General features: G+C 39.3%; 2 protein-coding genes across 2 annotated transcripts in view; one reads left to right on the top strand and one right to left on the bottom strand.

Annotated features, from left to right (window-relative positions):
* Positions 1-1,406: 1,406 nt before the first annotated feature.
* On the bottom strand, positions 1,407-17,569 carry TSEN15 (tRNA splicing endonuclease subunit 15). Its single transcript, XM_034409631.3, has 5 exons — positions 17,432-17,569; positions 13,369-17,181; positions 9,057-9,138; positions 7,532-7,667; positions 1,407-1,994 (listed from the first exon to the last, which is right to left on the bottom strand). The coding sequence occupies exons 2-5, from the start codon at positions 13,534-13,536 to the stop codon at positions 1,790-1,792; spliced, it is 591 nt and encodes a 196-aa protein (XP_034265522.2). The 5' UTR covers positions 13,537-17,181; positions 17,432-17,569; the 3' UTR covers positions 1,407-1,789.
* Positions 17,570-17,605: 36 nt separating this feature from the next.
* Positions 17,606-18,564, top strand: part of COLGALT2 (collagen beta(1-O)galactosyltransferase 2) — a 48,462-nt gene continuing 47,503 nt past the window's right edge. Inside the window, exon 1 of the mRNA XM_034409629.2 lies at positions 17,606-18,200. Coding sequence (XP_034265520.2) covers positions 17,917-18,200 — 284 coding nt within the window. The 5' untranslated portion in view covers positions 17,606-17,916. The remainder of the gene's footprint in view (positions 18,201-18,564) is intronic.

Here is an 18,564-nt window from a genome sequence, read left to right on the forward strand (position 1 = left end):
TCTTCTTACATTTTCTTCCACCTTTCCCACCATGAAAGCCTTCTCCAGAGAGCTAGGTTTTCACGTATTGCGTCCAAAGTAAGATAATTTGACAAATGATTAATTTGTCCCAACCTGTGTGAGGAGCTCTTTGACCAGCTTTTGAGAGATAAGGATCATGGGAGTTAATGCCCTCTACTGGGAATGAAGGGGCATTGAAAGTAACTTTGACTTACACTGATTATTTCAAAGAAATGGTGTGCATCTCTTTTGGGAATTTTGTATTTACCCAGACATTTAAGTATTGGTGTAAATGTTAGTAGAATAGAAAAAAAGGCATAGAGACTCCAGAAAGAGTGCAGAGAACAGCGACAAAGATGCTTAGGGGTCGGGAGACTAAAATATATGATGAACTGTTGCAGGAATTGGATATGTCTAGTTTAATGAAAAGAAGGACTAGAGGTGACATGATAGCAGTATTCCAATATCTATGTGGCTGCCCCAAAGAAGAGGGGGCCACCTATTCTCCAAAGCACCCAGAGACAAGACAAGAATCAATGGATGGAAACTAATCAAGGAGAGATCCAACCTAGAATAAGGAAAAATTTCCTGACAGTGACAACAATTAATCAGTGGAACAACTTGTGAGTGCTCCAACACTGGAGGTTTTTAAGAAGAGATTGGACAACCATCTGTCTGAAATGGTGTAGGGTTTCCTGTTTGAGCAGCGGTTGGACTAGAAGATCTCCAAGGTTCCTTCTAACTCTGTAATTCTGTATTCTGTACTTGCATAGCAGGGGAGATTTTACAAGACCTCAAGTCACAGCAACATTATCCCTCTCACACAGCACTCAACCATCACCTAGCTAAACAAGACATTTCCTATCTCTACCTAAGAATACCACACCAGCAACATAAGGACCAAAAAAAAAGAATATTCTCCCACTACTTTTGTAGTAGTATTACACTATTATACTTCAAAACTAGTCCATTGATGATGTTACCTAGCTGGGACAGCAAATGTCTACAATCCAAACTTGGAGAATTGCCATTATGCAACATATCCAACCCAGGTTATATGTATTCATTACCATCACAACCTGATCTTAATTTGTTTATCAGGAGATGATAATTCCATTCCTCTTATGCAAGATTCTTGCAATAAATCTTAAAAAGGTAGAAGATACAGGTACATATATTGGATTGTGCTATATAATATTTCTTATGGTTCCTGGAGCATCATCTCCAAACAAAGATTGTGGTATTGGGATTACTGGCAACTATCAGTACCATTAAGTCATATTTTTCAGCTACTCTACATCTGAACCAGAAAAAAAGGGAGAAAACTTGTTATATGAGTGTGAAAGATAACAAACTTGGCCGCACAATTCTTTATTCTGCAAGGAGACTGAAATCATGCGAGTGAATACAGCAGGGACTGTGAGTACTTTATTGTAATACACAAAAAGGAATTCATTGGAATAAGCAGATGTTTTATAAAATTAGTACCTTTATTAGGGCAACTGTTGCCTGAGGAATAAAAGGTAGAATTCTTGTTCATTCCAAAAAAGATGGTTTATTGAAATACAGCTACACTGTTGATGTTACTTGTGAACAGAAGACAGATTCTAGAACTGGTCTGTGACATCTTTGACGTCTGACTTTGTCACAAGAAGCAAACTTGAATATCTTGCCAATTCTCAAGCTTTAGTGGGGATTTTCAAACAAATGTTCCAACTCCGAGCTGCCCCTTTTAATATCAGACTCATTTCCATTAGAAGAATCCAGAGAATCCTTATCCGCTTCCCCTTCATCTCAACAGCCTCTTTCTCTTCTTCCTCCCTTGTTTGCTGTCTGCATCTGCAGGACTATCCGGAGGATCTGGCATTACGAAACCATCTGTCAATTTATAGTAGACAATTGTAGAGTCTGTTTCAACTATTGCCAGTGTGATAGAAAGTGGGGAATCAGATTTCGCCTGCATTGTGCCTGTGCTCTTCATGATCTGTCTTAACCTGGAAAAAATGGCAGGAAGGTACAAAAGTCATCACTGAAGCCCATCTCATTTAAATTTCACCTGAAAACAATCCAGCTTGTGCCCTGAATTAATAATGCCCACGCTCTGTTTCTAAAAGCTTTGTGATTTTTTTTCTAAGGACTGCATCTATTATAATGAAGACCTGACAGAAAGCAAAGTTAACAATACTTATGTATCCAAATTCTAGAGATAATAAGGCAGAGGTGTCAAACTGGCGGCCTGCACAGGCCACGCCCACCCGTTCCACAAAGTGAAAAAACTTTGTGATATATCACGTGACAGCAACGTATTGCCGCAACTTTGACACCCGTCTATTAAAAGGTTCCACACCACCCAACTGTATCTACAACAAATCACCATTGTGTCAAAATGGCATAATAATATGAATGCTGCCATTATATACTGGCATCCAGACACCTGATGCAAGTGTATATGTTGTGCAGTTTGCCTGATGACATTGTCAGGTATTGTAGGTCATCCTTTGGCTCCCTCCTCTGAAAACCTGTGTCAATACTTCTTGATACAGTTGCACTGTCAATGGCCATTGGCTAATGACAGCTCTGAAGGTAAAAAAAAACCCAGCTATTTGCCAAGACCATGAAATGGTCGCTCTAAATGCCAATAGCAGGCAATGAACAATATGGAAGGTGTATCTTTACAATACTTGTTTGGTTAACTGTTTTCAGCCAAAGGAAACTGGAGAACCAGAAAGTCCAGTTGCCTCTTGAAAAAGCACCTTTGGGACAACCATGACCTGGATGACTGAGAATCTCCATAGACATCTAATTAAGTGGGAGGGGTTTTTTGGTACAAAGTGATTCTAACCCAGAGTGACAAAAACTTTTTTCAAACATTGTAAGAAATGAAAAAGCAAGTTCTGGCCTTAGTATTTTAACCCATACATTCACACATAACAGTGTTATATTAACCTCTTTCACTTCATATCAATTATTTGCTCCTCTTTGTTATTCCAGTAAACTTGTACGCTGCAGATCTCAAAAGCTGAGATGGGTATTTAGAAAGGGATGAAAAGGCAGCAATGACAAACCACTTACATGCTATCTAAAGAAGCTGCATGGATGTGACCATGAGGTCACAAAGTCAATTCACCCTTGGACATTCCCATCAAATTCTGCAAAGCTTTTAGTTTAGGGGTGGGAAATCTGCAAATCTCTGCAATTTTGCCGAACTGTGCTACCCAAATGTCCTTCACTGTTGTCCATACCCCTTAGTGTCCAGTGTCCAATGTCAGTGTCAGAAATCAAATCTATCATTCAATCTCCAAAATGGCAAGAATCAACTCATTCCTTTACAGATAATCTTCAACTTATAACCATTCGTTTAGTAATAGTTCAAAGTTATAATGGCACTGAAAAAGTGACTTACGACCATTTTTACACTTACAACCATTGCAGCATCCCTGTGATCAAAATGGTCATAGGTCACGTGATAGATCATAGGTCCATGATGATGCATGCCACAGGTGGCACCCAGAGTTATATCGGTGCAAGCATTGCCCTAGCTCAGCTCCAGCGCACGTGCGCCAGCCAGCTGATTTTCCGGCCTTCTGGGCCCACCGGAAGTCAGCAAACAGGCCGTTTCTGGCCTCTAGGGGGTGGGGAAGGCCGTTTTTGCCCTCCCCAGGCTCCGAGAAAGCCTCTGGAGCCTGGGGAGGGCGAAAAACAGGCCTACCGGGCTCATGCCATGGCATGCCAAAAATGGGAGCGCAGGGGTCACGTACGCATGCGGGGGCGGGCAGGGTGCATTGAATTATGTGCACGCGCCTGCACAACCCCCCCACTCTCCCCCGCTTTTGGCACAAGACGACCATCACTGTCATAGGTGTTCTGACCTAGGCTTTCGCAGCAGCACGAAGCTGAGTCCTCACCTGATAAACCCCTTTTATTTAATTTACAGTGAATTCCTCTCCAGCAAAGTCTTTTCTCTCTCACAGTATTTCAAGATAGTTCACAATTACTGACTTTTATCAGGCTTGGAGAATGGCCAGGCCGATATCTTTCAGACGCCGCAATACTTGGCAAGAATGCAGGAATGAACTAATTGTCTCCTGCAAATACCCCTGCCCTTTCGATCCTCTTTTATTCCCTATGGGAGGGGCCATTCATCATCCACCTGTGGCCTTACTCCCAAGTCGGCCCTTGTTCCTTAGCTGTTCCCTTCATCTGCCAACTCTGTGCATGTGCATACTGGGAACAGGCTCCAACTGTTCATCTGCCTCACTGAAGTCTGACTCCGAAGGCAGCTGATACCTGTCATACGGCCCTGGCCCCATCTCTGCCTCTGATGCAGAGTACTCGTCAGGGCCTTCCCCAGACTCCAGGACTGGCCCATATTCCTCCCCAACCTCCTCACTGTCTGAATCTGCTGCCAGCTCTGTTGTGGCGGGCCACAACAATAGGTCACGTGGCCAAAATTCAGACACTTGTCAACTGGCTCATATTAATGATGGTTGCAATGTCCCAGAGTCATGTGATCCCCTTTTGAGACCTTCCGACAAGCAAAGTCAATGAGGAACCTGATTCACTTTACAATTGTGCTACTAACAACTGCAGTGATTCATTTTTAACAACTGTGGCAAGATAGGTCATAAAATGGGGCAAAACTCACTTAACAAACGTCTCCCTTCGCAACAGAAATTTTGGGCTCAATTGTGATGTATTTTGCATCCTTTCTCATTTCCACCAAGTCTTATCCACATACTGTAAGCCAGCTGTGTTCATATAGTTGTGAGTGTGAATTTGAATTTGAATGCCTAACCTCAATGCCCCATTCTATGCCCCACCGCAGTTATTTAAATACAGGCATATTCTCTTTTTAACTAGGACCAAGTTAAAAAAAAATCCAAAAACAAAAACAGACAGGCAGCAGCAAAGATGTCATTGTTATTTCACCTGAAACAGGAATGTGCGAGGTGACTGTCTACATACTACTCTCTGGTTATGATTTATGTGAATATCCTATAAGGGAAGTTATCTCTGGCACTAAGGAAGTCAGCATTTCTGACGCCCTCAGGCATCACTGCTGGGGCGGAATTCATTCTACAAAGGTTATTTGTGAAAGGAACAGAGAAAGGAATCAGACTGTGAAGCTCTTTATCTGTAAATACACTGAAAGCATTGTATGGCGCATCTGCCATGAATGGGGATTTTGACAAGCTCTGCGGTGAACCAGCAGGACAATGCAGATGGGCAAGCTGATTTTCTACTTGAAAAGCCCTGTAGGGCCAAAAATGAATGTCCCAGTGGGAAAGAGGAAAATGGAATACGTATTTTCACATTACCTGCACCTTCATTATTTTATGAGTTTATTATTAAATGAACATCATTAGTAGATTTAGGAGAAAGTGTTAACATGGTTGACATTAAGAGCTGTTCCTATCAAACTACTTATATATATTAGAATAATGTTACGCTGAATTATTTTCTAAAACCCAGAAATTTATTTTATTTATTTTATTTATTTTATTTTATTTTTATTTTATTTTATTAGATTTCTATACCGCCCTTCTCCCGAAGGACTCAGGGCGGTGAACAGCCAAAAGATAAAACACAGGAATACAAAATTTAAAATAGATTAAAACAGATTAAACAATTTGGCTCAATATTAAAAATATCCCATAATTAAACAAATTAAAATTAGTGTTTAAAATTTAAATTTAAAAATTTTAAAAGGGAGAAGATTTAGGCCAGGCCAGCTTGATGAAATAAAAACGTTTTAAGCACGCGGCGGAAGGTGCGCAGATCCGGGATCCTCCGTATCTCCGGGGGGAGCTCGTTCCAGATCGTAGGTGCCCCCACAGAGAAGGCTCTCCCCCTAGGGGCCGCCAGTCGACATTGTTTGGCCGACGGCACCCGGAGGAGCCCCTCTCTATGGGAGCGTACTGGCCGGTGGGAGGCTATTGGTGGTAGCAGGCAGTCCCGTAGATAACCAGGTCCTAAGCCATGGAGCGCTTTAAAGGTGGTAACCAGAACCTTGAAGCGCACTCGGAAGACCACCGGGAGCCAGTGCAGCTCGCGCAGGAGAGGTGTTACATGGGAGCTCCACGTTGCTCCCATAACCACCCGCGCGGCCGCACTCTGCGCCAGTTGGAGCCTCCGAGTGCACCTCAAGGGGAGCCCCATGTAGAGAGTGTTACAATAGTCCAGACGAGACTTGATTGCTTTTAGGGAATGTTGGTTGTATTAAATATGGGAAATTACTAAGAGAATAATTTTGTGAAAAGCACTATTATTCCAGGTATTAAGAAGCGGATGTATACTCTTCCCATTTTTGAAAAGGCATTTTTTAAAATAATAAATGATTGTTTCTCTTTGGCACAGGTTTCATGGCACTTTACAACAGTGCTTATTTCTTTTTACTCTGAAATATCCGTATCTTCTTTAACACTAGTTTTACGTGGCATGTTTATATTATTCATTTTTTTCTATTTTCCTTGTTTTCTGTTTATAATTATAGTAATTATGTTCTTTAATTTTATTTAGGTTGCAAATATGTTTTAATTAGTTGGGGATATGTTTTGTATTTTAAAAAAACTTGTAATAAACTATTTTTTAAAAAAAACTGCACCTTCTCACACTCATCTGAAGATTAGCCCCAAATGCTTTGGATGTAGCAATTTTATTAACAGCAAAAGCATGAGAGAGCATGAATGAAAAAGCCTACTATAAGGCAACATTTATTACTTAATTTTGAAAATAAAGACAACTAGAATCTTTCTACTCATCCTCTCACATATCACCTCTCAATTACTAGAAGGATCAAGTACCACATTAGAGTTTACAAATCTCTGTTTTGCAGGGACAACTTTTCCACTTGCACATGTTGTAAAGGTTTTCTGTATGCTGGGTACTCAATGAGTATATTCAGAAAACCTGATAGATTTGTTGCTTTTTCCTTCTTCTCTCTCACCCAAAGAAAGAAAGGCTAGTACTGGTATGAGTAAACTCCCCTCTTTTGTTATCCGTACTTGATGAGGGAAGAGAATAGGAAGGAAGGAAGGAAGGAAGCCAATATATTGAGAAAAGCTGCTTAAAAGCTAGAAGCAGCTAATAAATGAGGAAGGAAAATATTTGGCAAGACAGAAGGCCAGGCTGACTGGCTTTTCTGGAAACTGCACCCCACCACAACCAGCAGAGACCAGTTTGGGAAAGCCTGCTCTAAGGTCTTATGAAGCAACACAAAGCAAAATTGTAATATACAAACAATCTTGAGCACGGCTAAACTATATTTTGCTTAGAAACCAGTTAATGCAGTGTAGTAATGAAGGTGCTGTGTCTGAACCAAGAAGATCCAGACTAAATTTCCTTTTCAGCTATGGTTGAAGCTTTTCAGTTACCCGGTGATAGTATTCCTACTCCAAAATGAAATAAGAAAATATCTCCTGAGACATGGTCATACCACTGTGAGTTCTCAGAGAGCTCCCATTTAGATCAAGTGTGATATAACTGCAAAAATAAACAAATAATACAACATCAGCCTTCTACAGACACTCACCTCTCATGGCTGAATGATACCTGGGCAGGAGTTGGCACCACTACCTGCAAAGGTTCGGTTTCTTTCTCACGTCCATGGAGGCACACCAGCTGGAACTCTGCTAGCCCAGTGAAGGATACCTCGTGCCAGTTCCTAACTGAAAGGTATAGCAGAGAATAACAAAAACCAGAATGAACTATGAAACAGTGATGATAACTTTTCCATTGAAGAACCTCAATGTTCTAGCCAGCATTTATACAATTAGGTACTTACATGCCTCAAGATATGGATTAATTACATCTGCCTCGCTCTCTTCCCTCAACTACATTCGTTCTCTTTCTCTTTAATTTCACAACAACTTTCAGAAAAAGGTAATCCGATTTAGTAAGCTAAATCAATCCAAATACAGAAGTTTGGCAGGAGTTTTTGCTGACTATATCCAGAGAATAGGAACCTGTGGCCCTCCAAATAATTGATCTCTTCTAGCACCCTTCCCGATTTGCTATGTGTGCTACAGATATTAGAAATAGTTTAGCAACATCTGGATGCCACAGAATCCCTTCATCATGAGTATGTTGATGTCAGAGAATTTGCAGGGGTGCCCTCTGCCCCTAAAAGTGCTAATTATATGTGATTGCATGCTATGGCCTACTCAAGTAATCCAAACTGTGTGTGTGCTATATTGTGATTGCAGGAGTGGTAATCAGTCAGTGGCCATAGAGCATACTGTGTTCCACCCATTGGGTGCATAGTGAATGAGTGGGCACTATGTATGTATGCTTGACATCATATTGTTCATGGCATTCTTCAGAGGCAGGTAGGCAATTCTTCAGAAGCAGTCTTAGAGCCTAACAGACTCCTTTAAGAGCAATACAAGCAGGGTAAGGTAAAAGAGTCCCTGCAGATTTTACTCATTTCCATAGTTATATGGCCAGCATGACAACACAAAGCACTGTTACCATCCCACCGAAATGGTACCTATTTATCTACTAGCCTTTGCATGCTTTTGAACTATTAGGTTGGCAGGAGCTGATGCAAGGACGGGCGCTCACCCGTCACATGGCGCTCAGGTTTCGAACCTGGGCTGCCAGCTTTCCAGCCCAGCATCTCAACCGCAGAGCCCCTGCACCATCTCATATAAGCAGGGAAGCACATACTAATACTTTTTCTCCAATTCACAAGCAAAGGTGCTTAAAGTGAGTGGACACTCCAACTACTCCAATTTCCAGTATCTCCCCTACTTTTAACACAGGGAAGCAAACTTCACAGGACTGTAGTTTGGGTGTATGTGCATGTAGGTTCACTTGTATATGCAGTGTTAAGATTTGCCCAGGGAATCTAAAATTGGGAGGACTTGTAGTCATTTCAGATAACTGGAATCCCAGTCTTCAATAGGACACAGCTATTGTCCGGTAGCTGTAGAAATCTAGGGATTTCATGAATCACATGAAAACTATTCTTAATGTTTGTAAATACTGTGCATACCACAGCACTTACACACACATAATCTTACAGAGTACCCTTTAAAGTATCTCCACTAACTTACCTTCTAGAAGGTCCAAGTAAACTAAGAAAGCGGCATATACCCCTCTGCTGTCAGCCACTTCCAATGACATCATTTTTGTGAACTGAAACAATGGAGACAATGGACAGCAATAGATGTAAAAGCTATTAACAAAAGTTCTCAAAAATGATACTCTATGCAACAAAACCCAAACAGAATTGTATCTACAACCCCTGAATGTATTTTCCCATCAACTGCAGAGGGTTTTATTTTGACAGAACTCCAAGAAAAAACACAAGTTCTTTCAAAAAAAAAAAAAAAATGGGGGCGGGGGAAAAGGCCAGTGAAAATATTTAACGCTAGATGAAGTCTGTTAAAAGACTTGCAGATTGTGTTTTAAATGCCAATAAAACTTTCCTCCAAAAACTGTAGCCGCAGGGAATAATTTACTGCAGAAGCACCAATGGTTCATAAAACAGGTCTAGTTCTGTCTTAAGCTTCTGGGCTGGAACTGATTTATTTTTGTGCTTTGCTTAGCACCTGGCACAGGAAGAAGTTATAGACGATTGTGCCAGAATCCAGACATGGAAGGATTGGGCCCAAGGTGAGTGTGTGTCTCTTGTTAAACTGGGATGTGAGCCATTACTAGACCCTAAGCAACATCTGGAGCTCAAAATCTGGAGCAGAAAACCAGACAAAAGTATAAAGTTAGCATATTATTGTTAGAAGGAAGGAGTATTTGTATATACAGGTAGTCCTCAATTTAGGACCACAAATGAACCCCACATTTATGTTGCTAAGTGAGAAATTTGTTAAGCGTGTTTTGCCCCATTTTACGACTTTTCTTGCCACAGTTGTTTAGCGCATCACTGCAGTTGTTAAATTAGTAACATGGTTGTTAAGTGAATCTGGTTTCCTCATTCACTTTGCTTTAGAAGGTCACAAAAGGGGGTCACATGACCCGAGGACACTGCAACCATCCTAAATGTGAGTCAGTTGTCAAGCAGCCAAATGTAAATCATGTGACCATGGGATGCTGCAAGTCATAAGTGTGAAAAATGGTCATGTCCCTTTTTTCAGTGCTGCTTTAACTTTGAATGGTCACTAAGTGAACTGATGTTAGTCAAAAACTATCTGCATTTTCCGCTGTAACAAAGGCAGAATAAAAATCTAATAAACATTAAATGTCAAAGTACTTAAATTAGTAATACCATCATACTTTTTTTGTTGCTCATGCCAATAGGGAATAGAGGAATGAGCATTTTATTACTGTTGTTGATTTCATGATGATGACATCCAGATTTCCCACCAGCTGCCCATCAAAGGGGCCCAAGATTGTCAAATCTTATTTTCTTTTGACATGCATGCATAATTCAAAATAAATTGCCAGATTCAGACACAGCCTATCCTGACTGTATATATATGAATATCTAACAACAGCCTTGCTATAGCAAATTTTATCCACATCTGGCACAGTTTAAAGCTTCAGCCAATTTTTAAAGAAAAAAATCTTCCATGTCTTAAAAATTTAAAGTCTAAAAGAAATTCAATTATAAAGCTTTTATTTTATAAGCTTGAACACACTAATGCATCCCTACCCCTCAGATTATTTGTGTTATAAAAACAGCAAAATAAGTGCCCTTTCAACAGAGCAAAGACCTAACAAGGGGTTATTATGGTAATGCAATAGATCATGGGAGTTCTGCATTCTGTCAAAAATCTGCTTGTTAATCTAAATTCATAAACAGAAGTATTATCAAGGGCTCTGAATTTACATATACATAACCTCAAAAAAAACCTGCTTGTTAATCTAAATTCATAAAAAGAACTATTGTCAAGGTGAATTTACATATGTATAACTTTAAAAACATTTGTTAGAAATAAATATTTTGAATTTACAATTCCAGTGAAGAATTTTTAACAATAAAACCCACAAAAGAAAATAAAGAAAAAAAATACTGGTAGGAAAAAAGAAATTATAAGGAAGCAGCTTTCAATTTTCTTGACAGCTATAAATGCATTTATATTTTGCCCCCTCTCTCTAAAATTACATCATAATTTCCTTCTTTCCATAAACTACCCTTTCTAGTCTTCAGACCATAAATCTCAAATTCATTTTTCTTTTTTCAGCAAAAAGTCCATAAAGCATTTGCAGTCACTAATAAATGTAGTTGTTGATCGCTCTCAAATCAAATAAGTTAATTTTGCCCTCTCTGCTAGTTATGTCATCTTCACCAACCATTCTTCATTCTGGGTATTTCAGTGTCTTTCCTAATTTGGCATATATTGCATCAGTATCATATACTATATAAACATAATCTTCTGTGGCTCTTCTTTTAATTTACTGTCCATTAATCCCAGCACGAAAAGCTCAGGTTTCAATTGAATGTTTTGTCTTTAAAATTCTTTGTATCAGTATATATATATTTGAACCCAGAAATTTCTAGCTTTTTTTACAAGTAGAGCAGGCATGACAAAATGACTTTTCATGTTGTCCACATTTCCAACACAAATTTGAAGTATCTTTGTACATTCTAGCCAATTTTTCTGGAGACATATACCAACAATACAGTCAGGAACAATAAATTGGCAGTCAGGGTTAGATCCAAAATGAGTACAAGTTTTTTTTCATGCTTCCCCTAAACAAGTATCGGAACTACTAACAGTCAAGGCAAATTGATGGTAGTTAAGTCACTGGACTGCAAGGCGGGATGAATTTAGATCTCTTCTGGGCGCAAAGGGATTCCAAACCAGGGGTGAAATGTTCCAGGTTTGGATCGGATCATCCGATCTGGTAGCGATGGCGGCTAGTGGTTCAGAGAACCGGTAGCAAAAATCCCTGCGCCCTCCCCATGCCCAGCTGAGCCGCGCGATCATCAGAGGCTTTTTTTTAAAACTTTTAAAAGCATTTTTTCTACAACCTCTTCAGCTGAAGAGATTGTAGAAAAAAATGCTTTTAAAAGCCTCTGATGATCCCAGCTGAGTTGCCTGATCGTCAGAGGCTTTTAAAAGCATTTTTTTCTGCAACCTCTTCAGCCGAAGAGGTTGTAGAAAAAATGTTTTTAAAAGTAAAAAAAAAAAAGTTGGCCACACCCACTCAGTCACATTGCCCCCCAAGCCACGCCCACAAAACCGGTAGTAACAAATTTTACATTTCACCACTGTTCCAAACTGATGGTGCGCTTGATCCTTCCCTTGGGCTCAACCTGGTCAGCTTCTGCAAGTACATTGTTTTATAAAAGCTCTCTTTTAGATGATGATGATGGTTATCTATTCAATTGTATCCAATTTTTGGTGATGCTACGGACCAGCTCTATCTGCATTTTCTGATCCTGTATGGCTTGTTTCAATTTATGCTCTGGCTGGTCTCCATTACAGATACTAAATACAGTATCTATATATACTGTATTTTTTGGTGGCATTGTTTCCTTTTACTATGATCATTCTGAAGATAACTGCCTTTTCCAGTGAGTTTGAGTGCATGTCATGGCCAAAATAAGTAAGGCAGACTTTTGAGATACAGTGATACAGTAAGTCTGGTCTTATATGCTTCAGTACTTGCTTGTTTGTCACCTTTGCTATCCAAAGTATGTGTTCTCCACATACCTTGAACAACTCAAATTTTCCTGGTTTTCCTGGTAAATTTCAATCCTTTTAACTATATATTTTTCCACTGTTCCATCAGTGTCCCTTTTTGTATCTCACTAGGCTTGTTAATTTCCCATTCTCACCCTACTCTGGGGCCAGCCAGAGGTCGTTTTTGCTGGTTCTCCAAACTACTCAAAATTTCCGCTAGCCGTTCTCCAGAACCTGTTAGAACCTGCTGGATTTCACCCCTGGTCCTCAGACATAATGTGTGGTGTGGTCAAGATCCTCCAGCTCCAAAATCCATCTCTGCACATTTATTCTTTTATTTTCCTTTTTTGCTGGAGACTGAGAAACATCGAATGCCCACTTCAAGTTTGCATTGATCAAGAGTCCAACGTAAAACAAGTTATTTTGCATTTAAGTTACTTTTTAAACTTTCTTGCAGGATTCTATTTACGGTACATACACACCATTCTTCCCTTCTAAGACAGTATATTATTGTTATACCTTGTACTTCTTTAATTTCTTTAAGGTGGCTTAAGAAATTATTACTCATAACAGCTCACCTTTTTTCAACACTATATTTCTACATTTTATTTTAGCATCCTTGGAGCTGTCGAGCTGCAGCTCTGGGCTTTACGATAAACGAATGATGGATTTCCTAGGAATTTTAACGAGAGCCCTACTTTGCTACAGATATCGATAGATGGGCAAGCCAGATATCAGAAGGGAGATTTTCTGTTCCCCCGATTCTTTTTCTACTAACCGTAGGATGAGTAGACAGCCAATCCTCTCGAAGGGCCCATTTCCCGGGCTTTGAGGCTTCCTCCCCCTGATCAAAAAACCCGGAGCATCCAGCGACCGAACCTCCCTGCTCATTTGCTCCGTCTCCGCAGTCGCTCTCCGATTTTTCCATTCCCAATTCGCGTGTCATTCAGCTTCGTTCCGGTTGGTGTTGCAACAAAATAATTCCTCCGCCAAACTTTTAAACGAGCTCCAGAGTTCCACTTTTCAGCAAGCAAACGTGTCATTCCTAAGAATATTTGCTTTCTTATCTCGTCATTTTTTAATTTCTTCTTGCAGATTCCGATTTTTTTTTAAAAAAAGCCTTCTTTAGCAGCTCTTGATTTGCAAGACACTCATATTTTTTTTGAGACAACAGAGAATGAGATAAATCTATGTACCTCAAATGCATTAGAATTAGGAGTCTAGCACTAAATTCTCTTACAATCCATTAAATTACTGTGCTGGTTATAATTAAGCAGCATGATGTGGCTTCTCAAGCAACTAAATTTAAGTGTCCTTATTGGTAGATGTAAATATTTCTGACTATTTACTTGAGACTACTACTAATATCAAAAGATAATTTTAAATCCCATAAACTTACAGGTGAGAATAGAATAGAATAGAGTAGAATAGAATAGAATAGAATAGAATAGAATAGAATAGAATAGAATAGAATAGAATAGGATAGGATAGGATAGGATAGAATAGAATAGAATAGAATAGAATAGAATAGAATAGAATAGAATAGAATAGAATAGAATAGAATAGAATAGAATAGAATTCTTTATTGGCCAAGTGTGATTGAACACACAAGGAATTTGTCTTTGGTGCATATTCTCTCAGTGTACATAAAGAAAAAAATAAAATATATTTGTCAAGAATCATAAGATACAACACTTAGTGATAGTCATAGTATACTAATAAGCAAACAAATCATACGAGGAAACAATAAAATATTGATATTATTTCAAGTTTGATAGAGGGATTGCTGTGTTAATACCTTTAAGGTATTTCAAATGAATAGTTGAACTGCTTGGAAGGATTTTATGGAAAGGAAAATTTCACAGATTTTCTTCATCTAAATAATGGTTATCATATGATGAGAAAGATTTTAACTTTTATGACTTTCACTTTTATCATTGTGCATAAATGTTAACTTGTCAAGTGACTCTTTGACATCAGTAGAATGTGAAACAAAATAACTGAACAGAACATCTCTGAAAGCAGCACAGGAGAAACAGTTTTTAAAATGACTTGGATAATGTGGAAAAGAAAGGGATCTTTCTGTAAAGATTCTAGAATTTTAAGGATTCTAGAATTTTACGTAATGTAAGCAATATGTGTTCTGAATGTTCTTTCCACACTGGAATGACCATTGAAATATGGATTATCAGTTTTGAATGTTTGCAGATGTTTGCAAACCAATGAAAAGATTTGAAAATAGGTAAGCACCCATACATTTATGTTTTAATAGGTGAGATATTTCCATACAATTGGATTTTAGCATCACAAGTCAGGAGATCTCACGTAGCTATTCTATTTTCCTCCATAGACAGTGAGTGACAAAACATGGGTGAGTTACAAATGGAAACCCATATAATGTAGATTCCCTTCCCCCAATAATAAATAGTGAATGAGGTGGGCAATTGTATATTAACAGATAAAAGTAGCCATGATATTTCAGAGTTTTTCTTAAACTTCTGGGTTTTTTTAAAATTGTTTTCTGTTCTTTGCACACATTTCTTCTTTATAGCTTTTTCCACTGATCTGTCTGGGAACATATTAATCAATGCTGTTAATACTAAATCAAATCAAATGCATTACAATTGTAAGACTGAATGTAAGGCTTATATGTTTAATTCAAATTGAATTTATACATCATCAATTTATTTATATCAACTAAAGAATATCAATGCAAAAATCTAACAGAAAATATTTTTTAAAAAACTCTTGGAGTTACAGATTTTTTGCTATTATTATCCTTATTACATTTCTATCAATGAATCTAAATTGTATTTTTCTTCAATAGAAATTGGAAGATTAAATCTGTCTGGAAACAATTTGGGATCTTCTCTGAGTTCAACTGGAGGAAAAAAGTAATAAAGAACATCTGTTCATTCTTTCATTACTTCTTTTACAAGAATGGAAAGAAACTGAGTATTCAGTTATTTCAATTTTGTGTTACAAGTATGAAATTCTGGAACATATTAAGTGCTTCCTAAAATTACTCCTATTAATGGAAATGCTGAAAAGACTCTGTTGTGCTTCCAGAGAATATTAATTGAAAATAAAATTTGAGAAAGATAGCATCTTACAGATTTGATAAAATTACATTCCACTTGATGAAAAATGGATCCTTCATATATTTAAATGCACTGCTACTTGCAGGAACAATTATATTTGAGATGTTTAGTGATCTGAATCTAAGTGTCTTAACAATTTGGCTGGACTTTGCTAAACTATGATAAGATTAATTTTAGTTTAATACGTAATGTGGATACAGGAATTCTGTATAAGCCCTGATTTTATGATTTAACACATAGAAATCAAGCCATTTGTGCCTTAGTCAATATATTATGATTAAGTGAACTATGACTTAAGATTTTTTTATGAGCTCTCTTTATTTGCTATACTGTGGGGAATTGTATTTTAAATTATATTTACTTGAGAACAACTCAGGTTTAATAGCAGTGTTAAAATTTGCTGCAGTGGGACCTAATTTCAAAAAACAATAATAGCGATAGCACTTAGACTTCTACACTGCTTCACTGTGCTTTACAGTCCTCTCTAAGCGGTTTACAGAGTCAGCATTGCCCCCCAACAATCTGAGTCCTCATTTTACCCACCTTGAAAAGATGGAAGGCTGAGTCAACCTTGACCCAGTCAGGATTGAACTCCTGGAGTGAGCAGTGTAGCCTTAGGAACTGCATTCTAACCACTGCGTCACTATGGCTGTGCTTCAAACTGGATATTTGAGGATAGAAGAATAGCTGGGGTACAATATAATAAAATATATACCACCTATGCTGCTGTAACATTGGTAACTGCCCCTAATACATCAAGTTTTCTGGAACTTGTTCTTATTAATCTTAACTGGTGAGGAATAGAAGAGATCATATTGTCATTTGTTTTAAACTTTCTATATAAATTAGAAAAAATATGTTTTTGGTTCCCATCCTATTCTTCCTCCGGCAGACTGCATGGATTTTTAATATTGCACCAGTTGTCATACTATATTATATGAATTATTTTTTTCTTTGATTTATTCATCTATTCTAGATCATCATCTTCATTTAATGACCCCTATTTATGTATTCTAGATAATTTCAGGAAAAGAACCTAGATGTTGTACAGTTGCTGCTGGACATACAAATGGGTGGGAGCCCATTTCTGCTTCAGCCCTATGTCAATGTGCACTTGGGTCCAATTAAATTTTATATGCTGTCTAAATGCACATCCTGGAGCTGTATTTTAGAGATTTTGTGAGCGATCAGTTCTAGCGGATACATGCGATTGCTAGAAGATGGTTAAGTGAGTTTGTAAATTCTGAGAAGACTTCATCAAGTGCGATAGCATTATTCCTAGGTGAGCACTGTTATACCTGTGTTGCATACTACTGGGTAATGAGAAACTTGGGAACAAATTTGTGTGGGATTCAATTTCCTGTGAATCAGATCACAGATGCTTTCCAGGCTGAGAAGATGAGAACTACTTGCAGAAGTGCACAAACACGCTGGATTATCCTTCTTGTTTTCCTTTCTCACTTCAGACAAAAGTGTATCAGATGTAAATCCTTGGCAAAATAAAGGAGAAATTGTAAATATTTTATTTTCTCTCCTTATACGTTTCTATTAAATACTAACGCCACTGCATTAGAAATATATCGGTGGCATTAGAAATATATCAATGGGACGCCTTTCAGGCAGAACACCAGAAAGCTGGGGAGAGTACGGTTCCCCCTCCCATATTTTTTTTAATTAAAAAAAAAAGCATTATAATTCAAGACGACCACTGTACCTTTATGGAATGAAATATATACATACATGAATACATGAAAAGCTCTTCAGGACTTCCAAAACGATTGCACCAATCTGCTAGCCAGATGCCCTGGATGGTCCATTTCTTGCTGGTTATTGGCCGGTTCCAATAGTAGCATTATTCCCGGGACCTTGGGGCGACTGCGGAGAGAAAGGAAAGGAAGAACGAGAGAGCACGCATTGTTTGTTTTGATTTGCGCCAAGAGTTAGCGAGGAGCTCAGGATTGGCTGCAGGTTCGCCGCCGCCACCAATCCGCCTTTGGCAAAAGCAGAACTGCCCCCCCCTCCTCGAGCAAATAATTAAAAGAAAGGAGGGGGGGAGAGAAGCGCGTCTTAGTTGGAGCGGCTCTGCTGCTCGCTCTATTCTCTTTCTCGTGCAGCTGGACCTCCAGGTACGCCGGGAGTTCTTTGCTTCTCCTGTCGCTTTAGCGGCCGGTCCGCAAGAAGCAGCTTCTCACTAGCCCTGTCCGAAGTTGCCATTCCCGCGAAAAATGGCTGCGATCCCGGCTTTCTCCGCCGCCTCGTTGCGCCGGCGGCTCCTGTTCTTGCTTCTGCTTCATTTCCCTTTCGCGCTCTGGCTGAAGGGCAACGGCTGTGTCTCCGGCACACCGGAGGAAGCGGCGGCGATGCCCAGCTCTTCCCCCCTGCCGGAATCCGCCTTGCAGAAGCCCACCGTCTTCCTGGCCATCCTCGCCAGGAACGCTGCCCGCTCCTTGCCCCATTTCCTCGGCTGCCTGGAGAGGCTGCGCTACCCGAAGCACCGGATCGCCATCTGGTAAGGTTGCCAAAAACGCGCCGCCGGAGAAGAATCGGATAAGGGATTCAGTGGAGATCAGGAGGGAGGCGGGGGGGGGAGGTTTGAAAACATCGCGGGGGGATCCTTCCCCCAAGTTATTTCCAGATAGGTGGTCAAAAGATGCAAGAGAGACTGAGCGACGGCCAGGAATTGATGCCGCCTGTGTGTCAGGTATGGTTGCTAACTGATGGGAGTGGGGGGTGGGTGGGGAAGAGACTTGGTCTAAGTCTATTTCTACTTGAAAGAACTAGTCTACCTCTTGCTCTGAATCTTCAAATGAAGTTTTTAAGAGCAGGGGGTTACAATGAGATAAGAATGATCCTCCGGTAGTATGGTGGCAGGA

Source organism: Pantherophis guttatus, chromosome 3 (genome assembly GCF_059756535.1).
Source record: "Pantherophis guttatus breed Tessera chromosome 3, ASM5975653v1, whole genome shotgun sequence".
Lineage (NCBI taxonomy): Eukaryota > Metazoa > Chordata > Lepidosauria > Squamata > Colubridae > Pantherophis > Pantherophis guttatus.

Bases quoted from the DNA above. Each gene is read 5' to 3' on its own strand.
- TSEN15 (XM_034409631.3), bottom strand. From the start codon at position 13,536: ATGACACGCGAATTGGGAATGGAAAAATCGGAGAGCGACTGCGGAGAC. The intron at 9,139-13,368 runs GTTAGTAGAAAA...CCATTGTTTCAG, and splicing joins GGCTGTCTACTCATCCTACG to TTCACAAAAATGATGTCATT. The intron at 1,995-7,531 runs GTGAGTGTCTGT...CATTTTTTCCAG, and splicing joins GTATCATTCAGCCATGAGAG to GTTAAGACAGATCATGAAGA.